At 42.9% G+C, this 18119-nt stretch overlaps 1 protein-coding gene across 2 annotated transcripts; it reads right to left on the bottom strand.

Moving 5' to 3' along the window:
- Positions 1 to 612: 612 nt before the first annotated feature.
- Positions 613 to 14641, bottom strand: vps16 (VPS16 core subunit of CORVET and HOPS complexes). 2 transcript variants are annotated; one of them, XM_076874517.1, is made up of 24 exons: positions 14446 to 14641; positions 13883 to 13971; positions 13694 to 13785; positions 13487 to 13615; positions 13258 to 13402; positions 13053 to 13168; positions 12738 to 12860; positions 12594 to 12649; positions 12354 to 12488; positions 9436 to 9607; positions 9077 to 9208; positions 8853 to 8980; positions 8639 to 8674; positions 8451 to 8559; positions 8238 to 8372; positions 7641 to 7749; positions 7464 to 7561; positions 7273 to 7377; positions 7104 to 7181; positions 6936 to 7022; positions 6519 to 6601; positions 6310 to 6406; positions 1135 to 1238; positions 613 to 1060 (listed from the first exon to the last, which is right to left on the bottom strand). In XM_076874517.1, the coding sequence occupies exons 1-24, from the start codon at positions 14493 to 14495 to the stop codon at positions 919 to 921; spliced, it is 2550 nt and encodes an 849-aa protein (XP_076730632.1). In that variant the 5' UTR covers positions 14496 to 14641; the 3' UTR covers positions 613 to 918. The 2 variants fall into 2 exon arrangements, with proteins under 2 accessions (XP_076730632.1, XP_004575656.2); XM_004575599.5 differs by having other exon boundaries at positions 12399 to 12488; positions 14446 to 14640.
- Positions 14642 to 18119: the final 3478 nt, after the last annotated feature.

An 18119-nucleotide genomic window follows, 5' to 3' on the forward strand; every position in this document is an offset into this window, starting at 1 on the left:
CCACAGTTACAGTAGTAGAAAAATGAAATCTAATACTGTACATATACATATACACACACACACACACACATGTGCTGTCTTCGTTAATATGACGTTAACGCCGTAACCGCATTAAAGCGGCAAATCTCCATTAGCGAGTTAACGCGGATCACCCCATGCATGGGGCTGCACGGCGCCAACACGACAGAGCCCACTGAATGACCAAGGTGCTGTGAGGTTGGCAGACATTTCTGAAAAGGCTGCGTCCAGACGAACAGAATCAACTCGTTTACAAACTTGTTTTTAAGTCCCTTTTCCCATTGATATATACTCGGGTCGACTGGTTTTCATTACAGTCCAGTATCTCATAATGTATGTAGCATGCGAAACGAACACTACCACAAAAGTGGACGTGGAGGAGACAACATACCTGCAGCTCGGTCTGTGGCTTTTCTTCAGACTCAGGAACACTTGGTACAACACGGCTACCAAGTACTATGATCTAATGGAAAATCCTGAAAACCATGGAGAGTTGATCCAAGTGGGCACTAATAGAAAAGGATTTTATTTACAGAACAAAGAGGCTTTTTATATTTCTGTCACCTCCCGGTGGTCAGACTGAGAACTGCACCCTGTGTTTTTCATGTTTATTGATCGACTAACAACATTTAAAATCATACAAAGTGACACATGCGGTCAGCTTGGACACTTACTGTCCTCTTTCACAATATAACACCGGCCATGCTACACACTGAAGCTTTTATTGTGAAGGGACAGCAGCAGGAAGTGCTTCTGTCCAGGTGTGGCGCTCGAGTGTGAATAGAGTCAAAGCTTTTAATTGAAGGGAAGAAGAAAGCATCAGTTGATCAGTAATCAATCACAGTCTCTGATCAGTAACAGCAGCTGGCTCCCACCAACGTCATGCTCAAGAGTGGAAGCTCACTTTTTGGCAATGGCGGCCCGAGCTCGGTTCAGCCGCTCGATCACCAGGCTGTTGGAGGCGGAGCATCTGGAGAGGACTGCCCCAATCTCAGCTTCATTCCTGCGCTCAATGGCAGCATCCGCAGCCCCCTCCAGGTCACTGTTGGGAATAGAGGAGGAGTTACATGAGTGCTCCCACCTGTGCTGTGTGATGATGTCACAGAGGTGTCTTACCCGACGGCCAGGTGGGCCTTCACCTTCTGCTCAGGCGTCACCTTGGAAACGTACTTCTTGGCCTCGTACTTGTTGTTACACTTGATGCAAACTTCAACAAACGCCTGAAGAAGAGATCCCGCTAAGACTCATGGGAAATGTACAGGGTGGGCCATTTATATGGATACACCGTAATAACATGGGAATGGTTGGTGATATTAAAGTCGTGTTTGTGGCACATTAGTATATGTGAGGGGCAAACTCCTCAAGATTGGTGGTGACCATGGTGGCCATTTAGAAGTTGTCCATCTTGGATACAACTTGTTTTTTTTAATAGGAAGAGGGCCATGTGACACATCAAACTTATTGGTAATTAGGGCTGCCACAAATGATTATTTTGATAGTCGACTAGTCACCGATTATTTTTGCGATTAGTCGACTAATCAGATCATCATCCATTGGACGTACAACGTACAGCTTATTGCACCAGCATGCATCTGCTCTTATATAACTATCACTAGCTTACAGCTTTAAGTGTTTAAGGTCTGTGCTAACTAAAAATAAAGACAAGATGATAGTTTATTAAAGTTTAATGAAATTTGGAGATTGTTTCAGTGAAGTTTAATAAACTTGCCATCTAAAATACAACAGGACACCGGAGTAAATTCTCGAGCATCTCACACTTCTGATAATCAGCTGTCTGCTTGACGTTTATTCAGTTGTGTAAAAACTATAACTTTAATCTCAGCCAAACCGATTTACTCAGGAACAAATACAATACTGAAAAAAACAAACAATAACATTTTTAAGTTATCTAAGTAACTTATATATCATGTTTAACCTGAGTAGCGAAAGACGGCGGTGGGTTTGAAAACGATTTGCCGGGAGTCCGGTGTTCTCACAGGTTTACACAGCTACATTCTCGCCTGAAAATATGTAAAACTTTTATTTTGTGACCCAGAAAGAATAATAAGAGTAATACTAGAAAAATTTGCATTTCCTGCGAAAATGCTGTGTGGATGCCTTAACGCTGAAGATGTCTGCTGAAAAAAGCTGAAAAAGTATAAAGTTGAAGAAAAAAAAACGTTGCCCTGAGCAGGATTTGAACCTGGCCCTTGTGGTCTAAGGGCAGCTATTTAGCTCACTGAGCCAAACTCATTCTTGCAAAGAATAGTTGGAGAGACTGACAATTCTGCTGAAATGAGCAGACGCTGCTGCGAATTGTGCTGATAAGAGGTGAAAAGGCTGAAAATTTTGCAGAAAAGAGATGAATCAGCAGAATTTCTGCTCAAAATAATTTTTTTCTGAAGACAGCTTAGATTTGTGATAATAAGAGGTGAAAAGGCTGAAAATTTTGCAGAAAAGGTGAATGAGCAGAATTTGGGCAGAAAAGAGGTGAAAATTCTGCTGAAAAGAGTTCAATCAGCAGAATTTCTGCTGAAAAGAGGTGAATGATCAGAATTCTGCTGAAAAGAGCAGAAGCTGCTGAGAATTATGCTGATAAGAGGTGAAATGATTGAAGATTTGGCAGAAAAGAGGTAAATCAGCAGAATTTCATCTCATACTCATCTCACTGAGCCAAACTGGTTCTCATATAACTGAAAACAGGTGAAAAAGCTTAAAATTCTTATTAAAAACAGCAGAAGAGGCTGAGAAAACACTGAACTTTCTGGTGAAAAGAGGCACAACAACCTGGTTCTGCTCAATTTCAGTCCACCAATCAGAGGTACTGCTTCTGTGTGCTTCAGCAGGCTGTGTACTTGTATGTATTTCTGCCATGGACTGTTAACAAGAATCTAAGGTCCATATTAGAAAAGCTGCTAAAATCATAAAACTTTGCTTAATTGTAATAAATTATCAATATGAGTTACTGGTCTGTGATACTGTATTAATTTGTAGTGGAAGAAAACATGTGGACAAGGTGGAATTGAACCCACGACCTTTGATCTTCAGATCCGTTTTATTACCAACTGCGCCACTGGGAAAGAGAGTGGGCGCCTGGAAAACAGGGTGATGAGCAGCCAGAATTAGATCGCGCTCAGAGGCGAAAAACGCAGTTTTTTGGAGTTACAAAACGTCGTGTAACTCAAAAACTAGGTGGGATAGAAGCAAAATTCTTGCACTGGGTGAATCAGCGGACTTTGGTGAACTTTGACTGCGATTTTCATAGCTCTTTGTAACTCCGTCGGGAAGATATGACGAGAGAAGAAACGGCTTCATTTTCGGAGTTGGAAAACTGAGAGGAGGACAGATTTCCTACCCTCAAACAAGTCTAACTCATCTCAGAACGGTAATAGGTGAGAAAATAATTCTTGAATTGTGAGCGTCAGGAGTGTCTGAAGATATACGGGGACAAGCCTCATGTCTTAATTTCGCTTCATTAAGGAGATATGACGATTTGAAAATGCCTTCAGTTTCAGTATTTGAGCTCTGAGTTTCACAACCTCCCCATAGACTTTGAATGGGGAGTTTTTAGATCTTGTGTCACTTCGAGGCAAATTGTGAAAAAACCGTAACTCGCACGATAATTATAGTGACACTGTCTTAAAGCCAGCAAAAATACCTACGTTTTGATGTATAATTTGTGGAAGTTGAGTGGAAATTGAGCGAGTAGCAAGAAGTTGTTTGGACATGAAGAGAAACTTCAGAAAGCACCAGCTCTCACTCTGAGTTAATTGCATAGCAACCATAACAACGCATACAGTGGGGCAAAAAAGTATTTAGTCAGCCACCGATTGTGCAAGTTCCCCCACTTAAAATGATGACAGAGGTCAGTAATTTGCACCAGAGGTGCACTTCAACTGTGAGACAGAATGTGAAAAAAAAAAATCCATGAATTCACATGGTCGGATTTGTAAAGAATTTATTCGTAAATTAGGGTGGAAAATAAGTATTTGGTCACCTCAAACAAGGAAAATCTCTGGCTCTCACAGACCTGTAACGTCTTCTGTAAGAAGCTTTTCTGTCCCCCACTCGTTACCTGTATGAATGGCACCTGTTTGAACTCATCATCTGTATAAAAGACACCTGTCCACAGCCTCAAACAGTCAGACTCCAAACTCCGCCATGGCCAAGACCAAAGAGCTTTCAAAGGACACCAGGAAAAGTATTGTAGACCTGCACCAGACTGGGAAGAGTGAATCTACAATAGGCAAGCAGCTTGGTGTGAAAAAATCAACTGTGGGAGCAATCATCAGAAAATGGAAGACATACAAGACCACTGATAATCTCCCTCGATCTGGGGCTCCACGCAAGATCTCATCCCGTGGGGTCAAAATGATCATGAGAACGGTGAGCAAAGATCCCAGAACCACACGGGGGGACCTGGTGAATGACCTGCAGAGAGCTGGGACCAAAGTAACAAAGGTCACCATCAGTAACACACTACAACGGCAGGGAATCAAATCCCGCAGTGCCAGACGTGTTCCGCTGCTGAAGCCAGTGCATGTCCAGGCCCGTCTGAAGTTTGCCAGAGAGCACATGGATGATACAGCAGAGGATTGGGAGAATGTCATGTGGTCAGATGAAACCAAAGTAGAACTTTTTGGTATAAACTCAACTCGTCGTGTTTGGAGGAAGAAGAATACAGAGTTGCATCCCAAGAACACCATACCTACTGTGAAGCATGGGGGTGGAAACATCATGCTATGGGGCTGTTTTTCTGCCAAGGGGACAGGACGACTGATCCGTGTTAAGGACAGAATGAATGGGGCCATGTATCGTGAGATTTTGAGCCAAAACCTCCTTCCATCAGTGAGAACTTTGAAGATGAAACGAGGCTGGGTCTTCCAACATGACAATGATCCAAAACACACCGCCCGGGCAACAAAGGAGTGGCTCCGTAAGAAGCATTTGAAAGTCCTGGAGTGGCCTAGCCAGTCTCCAGACCTCAACCCCATAGAAAATCTGTGGCGGGAGTTGAAAGTCCGTGTTGCTCGGCGACAGCCCCAAAACATCACTGCTCTCGAGAAGATCTGCATGGAGGAATGGGCCAAAATACCAGCTACTGTGTGTGCAAACCTGGTAAAGACCTATAGTAAACGTTTGACCTCTGTTATTGCCAACAAAGGTTATGTTACACAGTATTGAGTTGTATTTTTGTTATTGACCGAACACTTATTTTCCACCCTGATTTACGAATAAATTCTTTACAAATCCTACCATGTGGATTCATGGATTTTTTTTTCACATTCTGTCTCTCACAGTTGAAGTGTACCTCTGGTGCAAATTACTGACCTCTGTCATCATTTTAGGTGGGGGAACTTGCACAGTCGGTGGCTGACTAAATACTTTTTTTGCCCCACTGTATATTTTCTGAAAAATCACAAAGCTGCAACTGAAAACTTAAAGAGGCATTAAATGAAAAAGGTAACAGATATGAAAAAGCTGAATCACACACAAAAAGCCCAATCATTTGAGAACGTTTTAAAGTTTGAATGGAGTTTCTAGGTGAAAGTATGAGGAAGTAGTTAAGTTTGAAAAACAAGCAAGTTTTAGCAGAATTGTGGAAGTTTTCCATTCATTTCAATGGGACAAAAAAAAGGAAAAAATGGGAATATTTTAAAAAGTATAATAGCAATAAACACCAAAAGATATAGCTGGAATTAGCAGAAATAGCAGAACAGTTTAGCGTTTGAACGGAGAAAATCGGCTGAAAACTGAGGGAGTAGTTAAGTGCCGAAAAACGTGGAGCAACTATAAGAATAAAGTTCTCTGAGGGCATCCACACAACTAGCTGCCGCCATTGTTGGAAACTAAGCTATAAATAAATTCTGGGACAGAGCTTCTTCTTCTTCTTCTTCTTCTTCTTCTTCTTCTTCTTCTTCGGGGTTTAACGGCAGCTGGCATCCTTGTACATGAAGTGCTGCCATCTTCTGTTTCAGTCCGTTATTACACTCTTAAATCCTACTACTTATTCCTGCATCTTTTGGGATCTTACAAAGCTTCATACACATATTGATGTGTCACATGACCCTCTTCCTATTGAAAAAACAAGTTGTATCCAAGATGGCCGACTTCTAAACGGTCACCATGGTCACCACCCATCTTGAGGAGTTTGCCCCCTCACATATACTAATGTACCACAAACATGACTTTCATATCACCAACCATTCCCATGTTATTACGGTGTATCCATATAAATGGCCCACCCTGTAGTTAATGCAACATAACAGAGGGGGTGGGGCTTCTCCTTACCAGGTAGCCAATGGGAGACTTCTTACTCTTTGAGAACTTCTCTAACTCATCCCACTCCTCCTTCTCCGCCAGAGACTTCAACTTCAACCACCAATACCTGCACAGGTGAGAGAGGCAAACAGGTGAGAGAGGCAAACAGGCGAGAGGGACAGACAGGAAAGACTGTAGTAAAAGACAGAGCCAATAACAGCGCAGCCTCAGTGACACACCTTTTGTCAGGTACTCTGAAGTCTTTGTAAAGCTGCTCTGCCTGTTTGTGGAGTCCTAATGACAACAGCGTCTCCATGGTCACCTGCAAACAGCAAGTGACATCACAGCACACACACACACAGCAGATGTAACTATGGTCACAATCAGCAGAAACAAGTTTTCATCAGTTGCTTAAATCAAACCGCGGATTTGGCCAATCTGATTGGCTGTCCCAGAACTTAGAAGTTACATGGAGGAAGTCTGGGTCTGTAATGATCTGAGGAGGAGCACTTTAAAGCGGAGCGACCACACTGGCCTCTTTAAAGTAACCTGGAGTACTGCCAGGTGATGGAGACTGAGAACACAGAGCATGCAGGTGGAGGTAACTGGTAGAGGGAAACGTCAGCTGGCCAGGGAGCCCCGCCCCTTGTAGTTACCTGTAGGGACAGTCCAAGAAGCCCCGCCCCTTTCTCATCGTCCAGTTTGCGCTGAAAACGGAGCAGACGCATCTCGTCCTCTGTGGTCTGCAGACCAATCAGTGAAACACACCTGAGCATCAGGGACAAACACACACCTGCAAACACGTCTTATTGTTCGTTTGTTACCTTTACTGCAAACTCATTCTTGGCCTTGTTGTACTCATCGACAGCGCTCTGCAGAAGAGACAGCCGGCCCTCCAACCTCTGCAGATGGACAGGTGAACAGCAGACAGGTGATTACAGTGATGATGGACGAGTCTAATCTCTGCTGGGCGTGACGGTTAGCAGTCCTTACCTTTTCCCTGTAGCTTGCAGTGACGTAATAGTTGGCCAGTTCCTGGTGGTCATCGTCCTGGTTATACAGGTCCTTCAGAGTTTCCTGCTCCTGTAGCTTACAGAACTGACAGCAAACAAATGGAAACAAAGACACACATTACCAAATGTAAACCAGGAGGAGGAGAGCGGTAGTGGTGAAGTTGGGTGCACCTGTCTGTAAAGGCTGAGAGCGACCGGCTGGTTCCTCAGAGTCATGAAGAAATCTCCTCTGTTCATCTCGTTCTTCAGGTACGACACCACTGTGTACACTGACAACACACACAGCCAACTGTCAGTGTGACATCATCCATCTGGCAAACACATAAGGTGTGGGGCTGAAACACTCACCCAAGTCGGTATCTCCGCTCTCTACAGCTTTACTGAGAGCCAGCTGACTCCTCTTCATCTTCAGCAGCAGAGGAACCTGCTCTCCAGACCGAGCCTCGAAGTCCAGGAGCTTCATAGAGACACACAGGGACAAATACTGAAAAACACTCGACCACACTCAATATCAATATCCCTGCTGAATATAGCAGATGGGCAGTGACCATCCAGCTGAAACCTGGCTCCAAATCTGTCCAAAAACCACTGAACCATCCATCCATCTACTTATCCTTTTCAGGATCGCGTGGGGCACTGGAGCCTATCCCAGCTCTCATAGGGCGAGAGGCGGGGTGCACCCTGGACAGGTTGCCAGTCTGTCGCAGGGCTAACACACAGGGACAGACAACCATTCGCGATCACATTCACACCTATGGGCAATTTGGATCCAATTAACCTATCCCCACAAGTTGCATGTCTTTGGACGGTGGGAGGAAGCCGGAGTACCCGGAGGGAACCCACGCAAACACGGGGAGAACATGCAAACTCCACACAGAAAGACTCCGGCCTGAACCACTGAACCATACTATGGAAATTAACCCTCCAAACCTCTGTAGAATTCACCTTGATGGCGAGCTCTGCTCGTCCACATTCATAAGCTTTAGCTGCGATGTCCGAGTACGAAACCCCAGGTGAGTCTCCCACTTTCATACACACTGCTCGTGCTATGGCATCGTCTGTTAGGTCCTTCTGCTGCACCTGGACACGTACGCAAACACGTCACACCAATCAGTCATGTGAAAACAGTCTCAGGTGGGCGAGGTGTGAGACAGTTACCTTGCATGACGCCCAGTGTTTGAGGACTCGGCTGACTCCCTGATAATCAGGGATCTTCAGGTAACGACAGACTTCGATGGCTAATGGGTAAAACTGCCGATACACCAACCTAAGAGAGAGAAAGACAGGTGAGTGAGAGGTGGAGGGGTAACATGAGATCTCAGAGACATTTCGATGAGTTCACTCACCTGTCAATCAGCACCTGTAGAGTCAGCTGTTTGAATCTGAGGTCAGAGGTCAAGGAATTCATCACCATGGTAACACACCCGTCTGAGCTGAATCCTAAAGCTAAGAATGGGTCACAGCGGCGTGACGAGGGATGCAGCCCCTGACTCTGAACAAAGTGAGACGTTACCACACACTGCATCTCCCATGATGCACCTGTGCAGACTGAGAGGATACTGAGTGTGCGTGAGTGGCAGCCCTACGCTGCTGTCTCTGACGGCGTTCAGCACTCGCAGCTCCCTGCAGGTCGTCACAAACTGATCCGGACTGAAGTCTGTGAGGAAGCACTTCCCAAAGGACGCCGCCTGGAGGGAGACACGCCACATTACAGGGACAGGTCATAGTACAGGGCAGGTCGCATTACCCTGACATGCTAAAACAGATCATACGGACGCGCTCACCCTCATCAAGGATTTCTGGGTGTTGGTGTCATACTCGTGACCTGCCGCCTCCACGCACTGTCTGACTGCTTCTCCCAGCATGCTCTGCTCCTTGATCTCCCGCAGGTACTCGTCCGCCTTCTGACTCGATTTCTGCAAAGACAGAAAAACACACGTCAGGCCTGACAGACCTGTACCCGTGCTACATGTGTACCCGTACTACATGTGTACCCGTACTACATGTGTACATGGACATCAGTGAATGACAGTATTAAGGTGATGTAATGGAGTGGACTTACAAGTACTGATGTTGTACTGTGGCAGTATTACAGTGTTAATGGGACAGTATTGTAGTACTAATGTGGTACTGAATGATGTACCTCGTACTCCCGGTGGGCCTCCAACAGCAGAGCTCCAGGCGCCATGGAGGCGATCTTGAAGATGTCCTGACAGACCAGAGGAACCTCCTGCAGCAGCTCCTGATTGGACGAGCTGATTATTCGAACTCCATCCATCTCTCCCACCAAAACACATGGATCCTCAATGGGATACCTGAAGGCCGGGGTCAAGGGTCAAACCACCAGAGAATGACTCACGAGGACATCCTCGAACACGGAACATGATTCTTTGTTTATAAATGACCAGCTATAACAAGAAACCCAGAAGGAGCTCCAGCGGAACCTAAATGAGCTCTAAGAGAACTTTTTTGAGCGAGCTCCAGGAGAACTAGGGGTGGAGCCGAACCCAAATACGGTATTCAGAAAGGCACAAATAACATGTTTTTCACGAATACTTATTTTGAACAAATACTTAAAAATATTTGTATTTGGGAACGAGAAAAACTTTATATCAAAAAGCTGCGTTTCCTCATGAGAACGCAGGGCACGAGTGAGTGAGTAACGTGTAAAGAGGTGAGTGACACACAGTGTCCTCCAGTAGCCAAAAACCTTGCTCAAGTTCTGTGTGGAAACATTTTACAGTCAGTGCTGCAGATAAAACCAAAGTTACAAGTAATGTGTGCAAAAGTCACATCAAAGGCAGAGATATCAAACATCTGTCAACATCTGTTATGCATAATCACATGCACTTAAAGCATCCTCTCCTGGTACTGTGTGCCAACCTCTCCAACAGCACCAAATCATCATCACAGCCATGTTCTGCCCCTGCAAGTCAGTTTCAATCACCTATATTAGATGCATTTAATGCAAAACAGGCTTATACACCCATCCACCCACTACAAATAACAAACACAGTGGGAGAAATTATTTGCCTTGACCTGATGCCCAACTTAGTAGTGGAGAATAAAAGTTTTTTGCAAGCTTCGCGAAGTGGTTGCACCTCCATACCAACTACCAAGCTCGTTGGCATTCCAGAAAGAGCTTGGCCTTCCCAAGAACACATTGGTGCATGATGTGTCAACCAGGTGGAAGTCCTCCTTTCACATGCTCCAGTGACTGTTGGAGCAGAGACGACCACTGACTACCATGAGTGCAGAGATGGATCTGGGAGGTACTGTGTGTGAGGATGTGGGTTCTCTGTCTCTGTCATCCCTTGTGCGCAGGCTCTCAAAACCTAAAGGTGGATGTGGATGTACCGAGGCACTTAAAATGGTGACCATATTGCAGTCTGAGTTGGCTCAGCGCTTCCAGGCTGTCTTTGATGACTCCTTGGGTCATTACTTTAAAGCCAACCTACTGGATCCCCAATTTAAGAGCTTGCCCATGTCATCCGAGTTTGACAGGCTCAAGGCAGATGTGTCTGCAGAGGTGGATGCAGAACTCCAAGCGGATGATGTTTCTGGGTAGGGCTGTGTGATATGACCAAAATCTCATATCCCGATATAAGACACTATCGTCCGATAACGATATAAATCACAAAAATTTAACATTTTCTATAAATTCTGTGAATCTCGGGCAGCTCAACTTGCGTGAAGTGTTTCCAGCTGGGCGTCGTGTAGCTGGAGTCGAGTGTTTTAACTGATGCATGAGCACCTGACGGGCCGTTTTTGCTTCTCATCCGTAAACTCTCTGCATACTGTTTCACGTGATTCAGTTTATTTTGAAAAGTCTCAACAGGATCTTGAGCTTTATTGTGAAAAGTTTATGTAGAAAATAAACAAGAGGGCACGTGATGGTTTTACCGACGTTGTTGCTAATGACAACGCATAAAAACAGGCGCTTGTCCGTCCGTAGTGTGGTTATATTAAATAAAAGAGAAAGAGAGAACTTTAAGAAAATAATATAGCCACTACAGTGACCATCAAAACGATGAAAAAATATTTCTGTAAACAGTTTATTTTACGACAACACGAAACAAACAATAGCGTAATAGGAAACGATAGACATATATATAAATCTCCATCCGATATATATCGTTATATCGAACAGCCCTATTTCTGGGGTACCTGAAGCACCCAGCTCATCCTCAGTTGAGAGTGAGGCCAGCGGGCAAAAAAGCCAAATCTGCCTCATCTGGTGCTATGACCTCCGCAAGATAGTTGAGAGCTACTTAGCTGAGGACAGCACTGAATCACTGACCTCAGACCCTGCAGCCCTGGCTCATGTGGCAATGAAATATCGCACCTGCCCCAACAAGCAGAGGTATCTTGTCCCCACAACGCTCCAGACTGCTGCCCTCACATGTGGACAAGCTTGTGATCACAAAATACTACATGGAGAAACTTAACTGAGAGTATGTTGGCAGAAGACATCTTCTTCAAAGTGAAATATGGTTGAGTTATGGTCAACATAAAACACAAAAAACCCTTTGTGTCTGTCTTTAGGCAGACAGTTGACAACAGCAGGGCTGCATCTTTTGGTTTAACAGTATTATATAGAATACAACTTTTGTTCTGCCACATCTCCCAGTCAGGGGTTGATAAAGTTTAGTTCTGTGCATTAGAAAGATGTTCTCTCAGAAGAACAGTTCTTTGAAGTATTATTTGTTTTTAATTCTGTCTGTTCATAATGTTCACAATGATATTTTATTAATTGTTGGTTTAACCATGGATGAGGTAATGGCTGTTGTGTTATTTTCTTTTCAATGACGTTCCTTGTTAAATGTTCATTGCTGTATTTATGGAAAAATACCAACCAATATTGCATATCCATATTTATTATAATGGATATAATTAAAGAATACTTACACTGTAACGTAAATCAGAAGCATAAACAAGAAAAAAAATTGATTTTTCAACCTATTTTGAATTTTACTCAAATACAAACACAAATACTTTTCCCCCCTTAACAGATACAAATACCGGCTGCTTTGCACAACTCCAAGGAGAACCTTAACACACCTGAAGTGTATTTGAACATGTTCAGATGTGAAGTTTGAAGGATACTGGATGGTCTCATTACACACCCCGACCACCAGGAGCAGTCTGTCCCACATCAACACCACAGATGGCTGTTGGCTCTTTGGTCTGCGACACCTGGGCAAACAGGTAAACTCCAGGTTAAACGGGTGTAAAAGAAGAGCTTCGACGGGTGAGCAGCTGAATAAATAAGAGCACAGGTAAACGAGAGGTCACACATACCACAACATCTGCTTGGGCGCCATGGTCTTCTTGGTGTCGACGTCACTCAGTTTCTCCTGCATACAGAAGCATCACCTGTGAGTCATTCCACAGGTGATGCTTCACAGATATCTGAAAAGCTGATTGGCCAGAACAGCTGCTCACCTGTAGGGTGGACAAGCCTGTCCACAGGTGTCCACTGTCAGTGAGGAGAGCCAGGTATTTATAGCTGAAAGACACAGACACGTGGACAATGTTGCCGTCCTGAGGACTGAGGCCTGGAGGACACTGAAGAGAGACACAAAGGTAGGCAGTGAGACAGGTAAAAGAAAGATGAGGACAAATCTGAGTGTGAAGATTACTGGCTGTGGATTAGCATCACCATCGAAGACTGTCAGACAAACGTCGTCTCAGACTGGTTTTGGTTAGAACGATCTTAAACTGAGCATTACTGACTTCACCTGTCTCTACATGTCTCACCACCACAGTGCAGGACGTGTTGTCCAGGATGAAGAGTTCTGGTCCGTTGGACAGCAGGACTTTAGTCTGTCTGTCCTGAGTGAGGACTACCCAGCAGGATGGCTTTCCCTGCAGACCTGAGGGACAGACAGGTGGACAGACAGGTAAGGGTGGAAAGGCTTAACCGTGGCAGTGAAAACACCATCTCAGGTGAGTCAGGTGTTACCTGGGACTTCAGGTAACCTCCGGAGCTTCAGGTCATCGATGTTGGTGGCCAAGGTGAAACGGGAGGAGCTTGTTACTATGGCAATACCTGTTCCATAAGGGGAGTGGAACACCTTGGCCTCCATCACCTGACTCTGGACCACTTCCTGTTTAAAGATAGAGGTCACCTGATCAGTGACATCGTCTGAGCAGCTTCATTTATTCAGAGGAACAAACTCAGGTGTGCTGACCTGTCCCATACTGAAGTGTCTCTTAAAGGATCCAAACAGGTCATAGATCAGGACCGTGCCGTCCTCCTGGATACACAGTAGCTCGTCAGAGACCGTCCACCCGAGCTGGACCACTGGACCACTTTTCCACTGAGACGGAGACAGAGAGAGAGAGACGGGTCAGAGAGAGACCCAACCTGTCTCCGGGTGTGGTCAGGTGCTACTCACGGGGAAGCTGGCAACGGTGCCTCCTGACGCAGAGTAGATCTCCAGCTGAGGACGAGAACTCGGAGAACGCCGCTGAGGTTCTCTGAGCAGGGCTGAGGGGTCAGACAGAGGTCAGGGGTCAAAGCCTTAAATCTGACTATAAAAAACTATCTCACTGCAGCGTTTCATAAAGTTTTATTTAGTTTGTACCGATGGGGCCTCCGTATGGAGCTGCAGCCACCAGACTGTCTCTGAGTCCATCACGCAGACTCCAGCTCATCTCATACAGATCCGTCTTACTGCAGTAGTACACAGGAAAGTACACATTAATGTAAACAAACCCCTCCCCATGGTCCCCCGCAGGCTCCTCCCCCTATCTGCCTAACACTATTCCAGCCTCCGGTCACTTTCTGCTCACTTTAAGCTCACCTGTCACTTGCACACAAATGTCACCTGCCGACCTGAGTAAACCCTGACTCTGATGGGCTACAACCTCCTGCTCACTTCGTCATGGACGTCAGTCCTCTCACGTGACGTGTGTGTTCAGGAAACGTCATTAAAGGGAAAAAGCTTCTGAAGCCAGCTTTAGCAGGGTCAAATGACAAGCAGAGGCGCAGGTTACAGGCTGATTTCTCTGTTTAAACAGCTCAATCACACAACTGCAGAAAACACAGGTGTATATAACACGGATGGAGCTGCGGTCAGCTGACTGTCAGCAAACATTAGCCTCGCTGCTAGCAGCTGAAAGACCGACACAGTGGGCGCTCACTGACCGGTAAAAGGCGTCTCCCAGCGGGTTCCAGCTGGCTGTGATGAACGCCATGATCCGCTTCTCAGGAGGGGGTACCCCGGGGAACAAACCGGAGGAAGTCCCGGTGCACCGGCCGGACGTAGCGTTAGCTTTAGCTCTCGCTCTGCCCGGTCAGCTGACTGCAGCCTAGTTCTTCTTCTTCTTCGGTAGTTATTCAGGCAGACGCCGCGGGCGCTCTGCTGCCCTCTACGGCACTTCTGTGTTTACAGCTGAGCCTGCAGTATTTTTATTTTTTATTTTAATATGAACTTTATTTAGAACAATAACAATGACAATCTCAAAGAGACAAGCGACATAATAAATCAATCAGAACAGAATCACATCTCCTATACACCACAATGAAATCGACAGTAACTGAAAGTAAACATACATACATACACACACATATATATACATGTACATATGCATACATACACATCCATATTCACACATCTACATAATAATAATATAAAAAGATGAATAACCAATACAAACATAAATAAGAATAAAAAAAAAAGAATGAAAAACAAGGAACAGAAATAAAGAAGACAAGGGGGATCATAAAATCTCTAAAAGTGAGGTTCCATAAACAAGACTCATAACTTAAATAAGGGGCTAAGAAAAATCAAACTCTTCTAAAAATCTATGCAATTTGATTGCTTGGGGCTTATTTATTAGCTTAAGAGATTTACGGAACAGGGAGAGGTCGTTTTTAAGAGCAGGCCATGAAGGGGGGGATTTAGCATATCGGCATTTATGTATGTAATACTTTGTTATAATAATGAGATTGTTAATTAAAAACTCACTATTTTTGTCCTTAAGGATTACTCCAATTTGAATATTTTGAAAAGACCAAAAATCAATATATCCATACTGGGACAATATTAGGACATGGAGAGATTTCCATAAATTCTGGATTGTCACACATCCATAGAACATGTGCTCTGTTGTTTCCGAAGTTATTTTACAACTATAACAGTTGTCTAACACAAATTTAAATCTTTCTCTCATAAATTCATTGGAGGGGTAAATATTTTTTGTAGTTCTAAAATGGACTTCTTTAAATTTGGGGGGAATTGGAAATGTTAAATATTTGGTTCTGATCAACGAGATCTCAGATTTGTTATAATCTTTAAAGACGAGTGAATGTTTTGTCCTACCTGGATATAAGGTGTTAACCAAATACCTCCTCAAAAACTGATTATTGCATTTTCCATTGACCAATTCAAGACCATCTAGTTTAACTTTATGCAAATTTGGAGTCTGTATATTTGAAAAATTGTTCTTTACCGTATTTACAAGGACTGTTGGGATATTTTGTGAAACCTTTTTATAGAGCTCGAACGAGCAACTCATGTCATATTTCTCATTAAGCCTGTTTAATTCAAGTATATCTCCATTTTCATCCATTATATGTGTCACAGACCAAATTTGTTTTGTCATCCATTCTTCCACAAACATAGATTTCCCCCGATTCAATATCACCCTATTATTCCACAATGGAACATTGTGGGGACTAAAGTTATGTTTAAACATTAATTTCCAATTTAACAAAACTTGTTGATGAAATTTGGAAAGTTTTATGGGTAGTTTAGAAATTTCAAAATCACATACTAAAAGGAATTGGATCCCCCCAACTTTGTTGAAAATAAGAGATGGTATCAAGAACCAGATCTCATTATCATTTTTCAAGAAAGATCGTAGCCAATTAATCTTTAAAATGCCATTCATTATTTCAAAATCGATTGCTTTTAAACCCCCCTCTTCATAATCTTTTATCAAGTCCCTGTTACTAACATAATGATGTTTATTTTTCCATATGAAATTAAAATTCACCTTATTGATGTCTTTTATAATTCTTGGTGGGATGGCTAGGGAATAAGCTGGATAGATTAATCTGGACAAAGATTCAACCTTGGTCAACATTATCCTGCCGAACAACGTTAAATCTCTCTGTAGCCAATGGTTCAGAGTTTTTTTTGCATTTGTCAGTTGTATTCTGAATATTCTTTTCTTCACTATCAGCCATGCATTTAGTTATCCAGATTCCAAGATATTTGATTTCATTTTTGACAGGTATATCATACAAAGAAGAGTGAGAACAATTGTGGATACTCATGAGTTCACATTTGTCCAGGTTCAGGCGTAGTCCAGAAGCATCAGAAAAGATCTTTATTGTATCTAAGGCCAATGGAATTTGTTCTTTATTTTTTAGAAAGACTGTTGTATCATCGGCAAGCTGAATTATTATTAATTTGTGATTATTTATGTCTAATCCTTTGATGTTTGAGTTTATGACAGTAATAGCAAGTAATTCAGTGGCTACAATGAATAAAAGAGGTGAGATGCTGCAGCCCTGCCTGATACCGCTCTCCACCCTGAACCTGGGACATGTGCCTTCTGAAAGAGAAACATAACTATTAATATCAGTGTATAACATAGTGATCATATCCAGAAATGCATCACCAAACCCAAAATGTTTAAATGTCTTAATAATAAAAGTGTATTCAATAGAATCAAATGCTTTATGGAAGTCCAAGAACAACATAAAACCATCATCCTTAATTAGGTAATTGTAATCGATGAGGTCCAAAACCAAGCGGATATTATTTTGGATCAACCGTCCTTTGAGAAATCCTGATTGTGTTGGGCTAATTATTTCAGAAATACCTGTTTTTAGTCTTGTTGCTAAAACTTTTGTAAAAACTTTGTAGTCTGTATTTAAAAGTGTTATAGGTCTTAGATTAATTAGTTTTTTCTTATCTTTCCCTGGTTTTGGAATTAATTTTATAACTCCCTGTTTCATTGTTGTCATAAGCTCCTTTTGATTTATACATTCATTTATCGCACTGAATAATAGTAATTTTACGTCTTCCCAAAAGTGCTTATAGAAATTAGTTGTTATACCATCTGGTCCCGGTGAGCGATCAGATGCCATGCTCTTAATAGCAAAATCAAATTCTTCTATAGTTAGGTCTTCATCACAAATTTCTCTAAAATTATCATCAATTACTGGAATCCAATTACTGATTTTGTCAAACAAGGAGGTGACATTTTGTTCTGAGTATGAAGACTTATAAAGGTTACTGTAAAAAGTAAATACTTCATTTGAAATGCGTTTAGGGTCTGTACAGTCCTCTCCGTCGATTATTAGGTTACATATTGAGTTATATTCTTGTCTACGTTTTTCTAGATTGCAAAAATAGGCAGTGTTCTTTTCACCCTCTTCTATCCACTTGGCTTTGGATCGCAAATAAGCAGCCTTGGCTCTATAAAGGTACATTTCGTCCAATTTAGATTGTAAATTATTAATTTTTCCTTTTTCTTCCTCAGTCCAATTCAATTTGCCATACAGATTCATAAGTTCTTTTACTACATTTGATTCCTCTTCTTGTCTTTGTCTGTTTAACTTTTTACCGAATGCAATTGAGGTTTTTCTGATTCTAAATTTAAGATATTCCCATTTGAGTATCGGTGTATTGATGGCTTCATCATTCTGAATATCTAAAATTAATTTTTTAATAGAATTACAATACTCCTCATTTCTCAGCATCTGACAATTAAATTTCCAATAATCCTTAAATTCAATTCAATTCAATTCAATTTTATTTATATAGCGCCAAATCACAACAAAAGTCGCCTCAAGGCGCTTCATAG

The sequence above is a fragment of the Maylandia zebra genome, linkage group LG15, assembly GCF_041146795.1.
Source record: "Maylandia zebra isolate NMK-2024a linkage group LG15, Mzebra_GT3a, whole genome shotgun sequence".
In the NCBI taxonomy this organism is placed as follows: domain Eukaryota; kingdom Metazoa; phylum Chordata; class Actinopteri; order Cichliformes; family Cichlidae; genus Maylandia; species Maylandia zebra.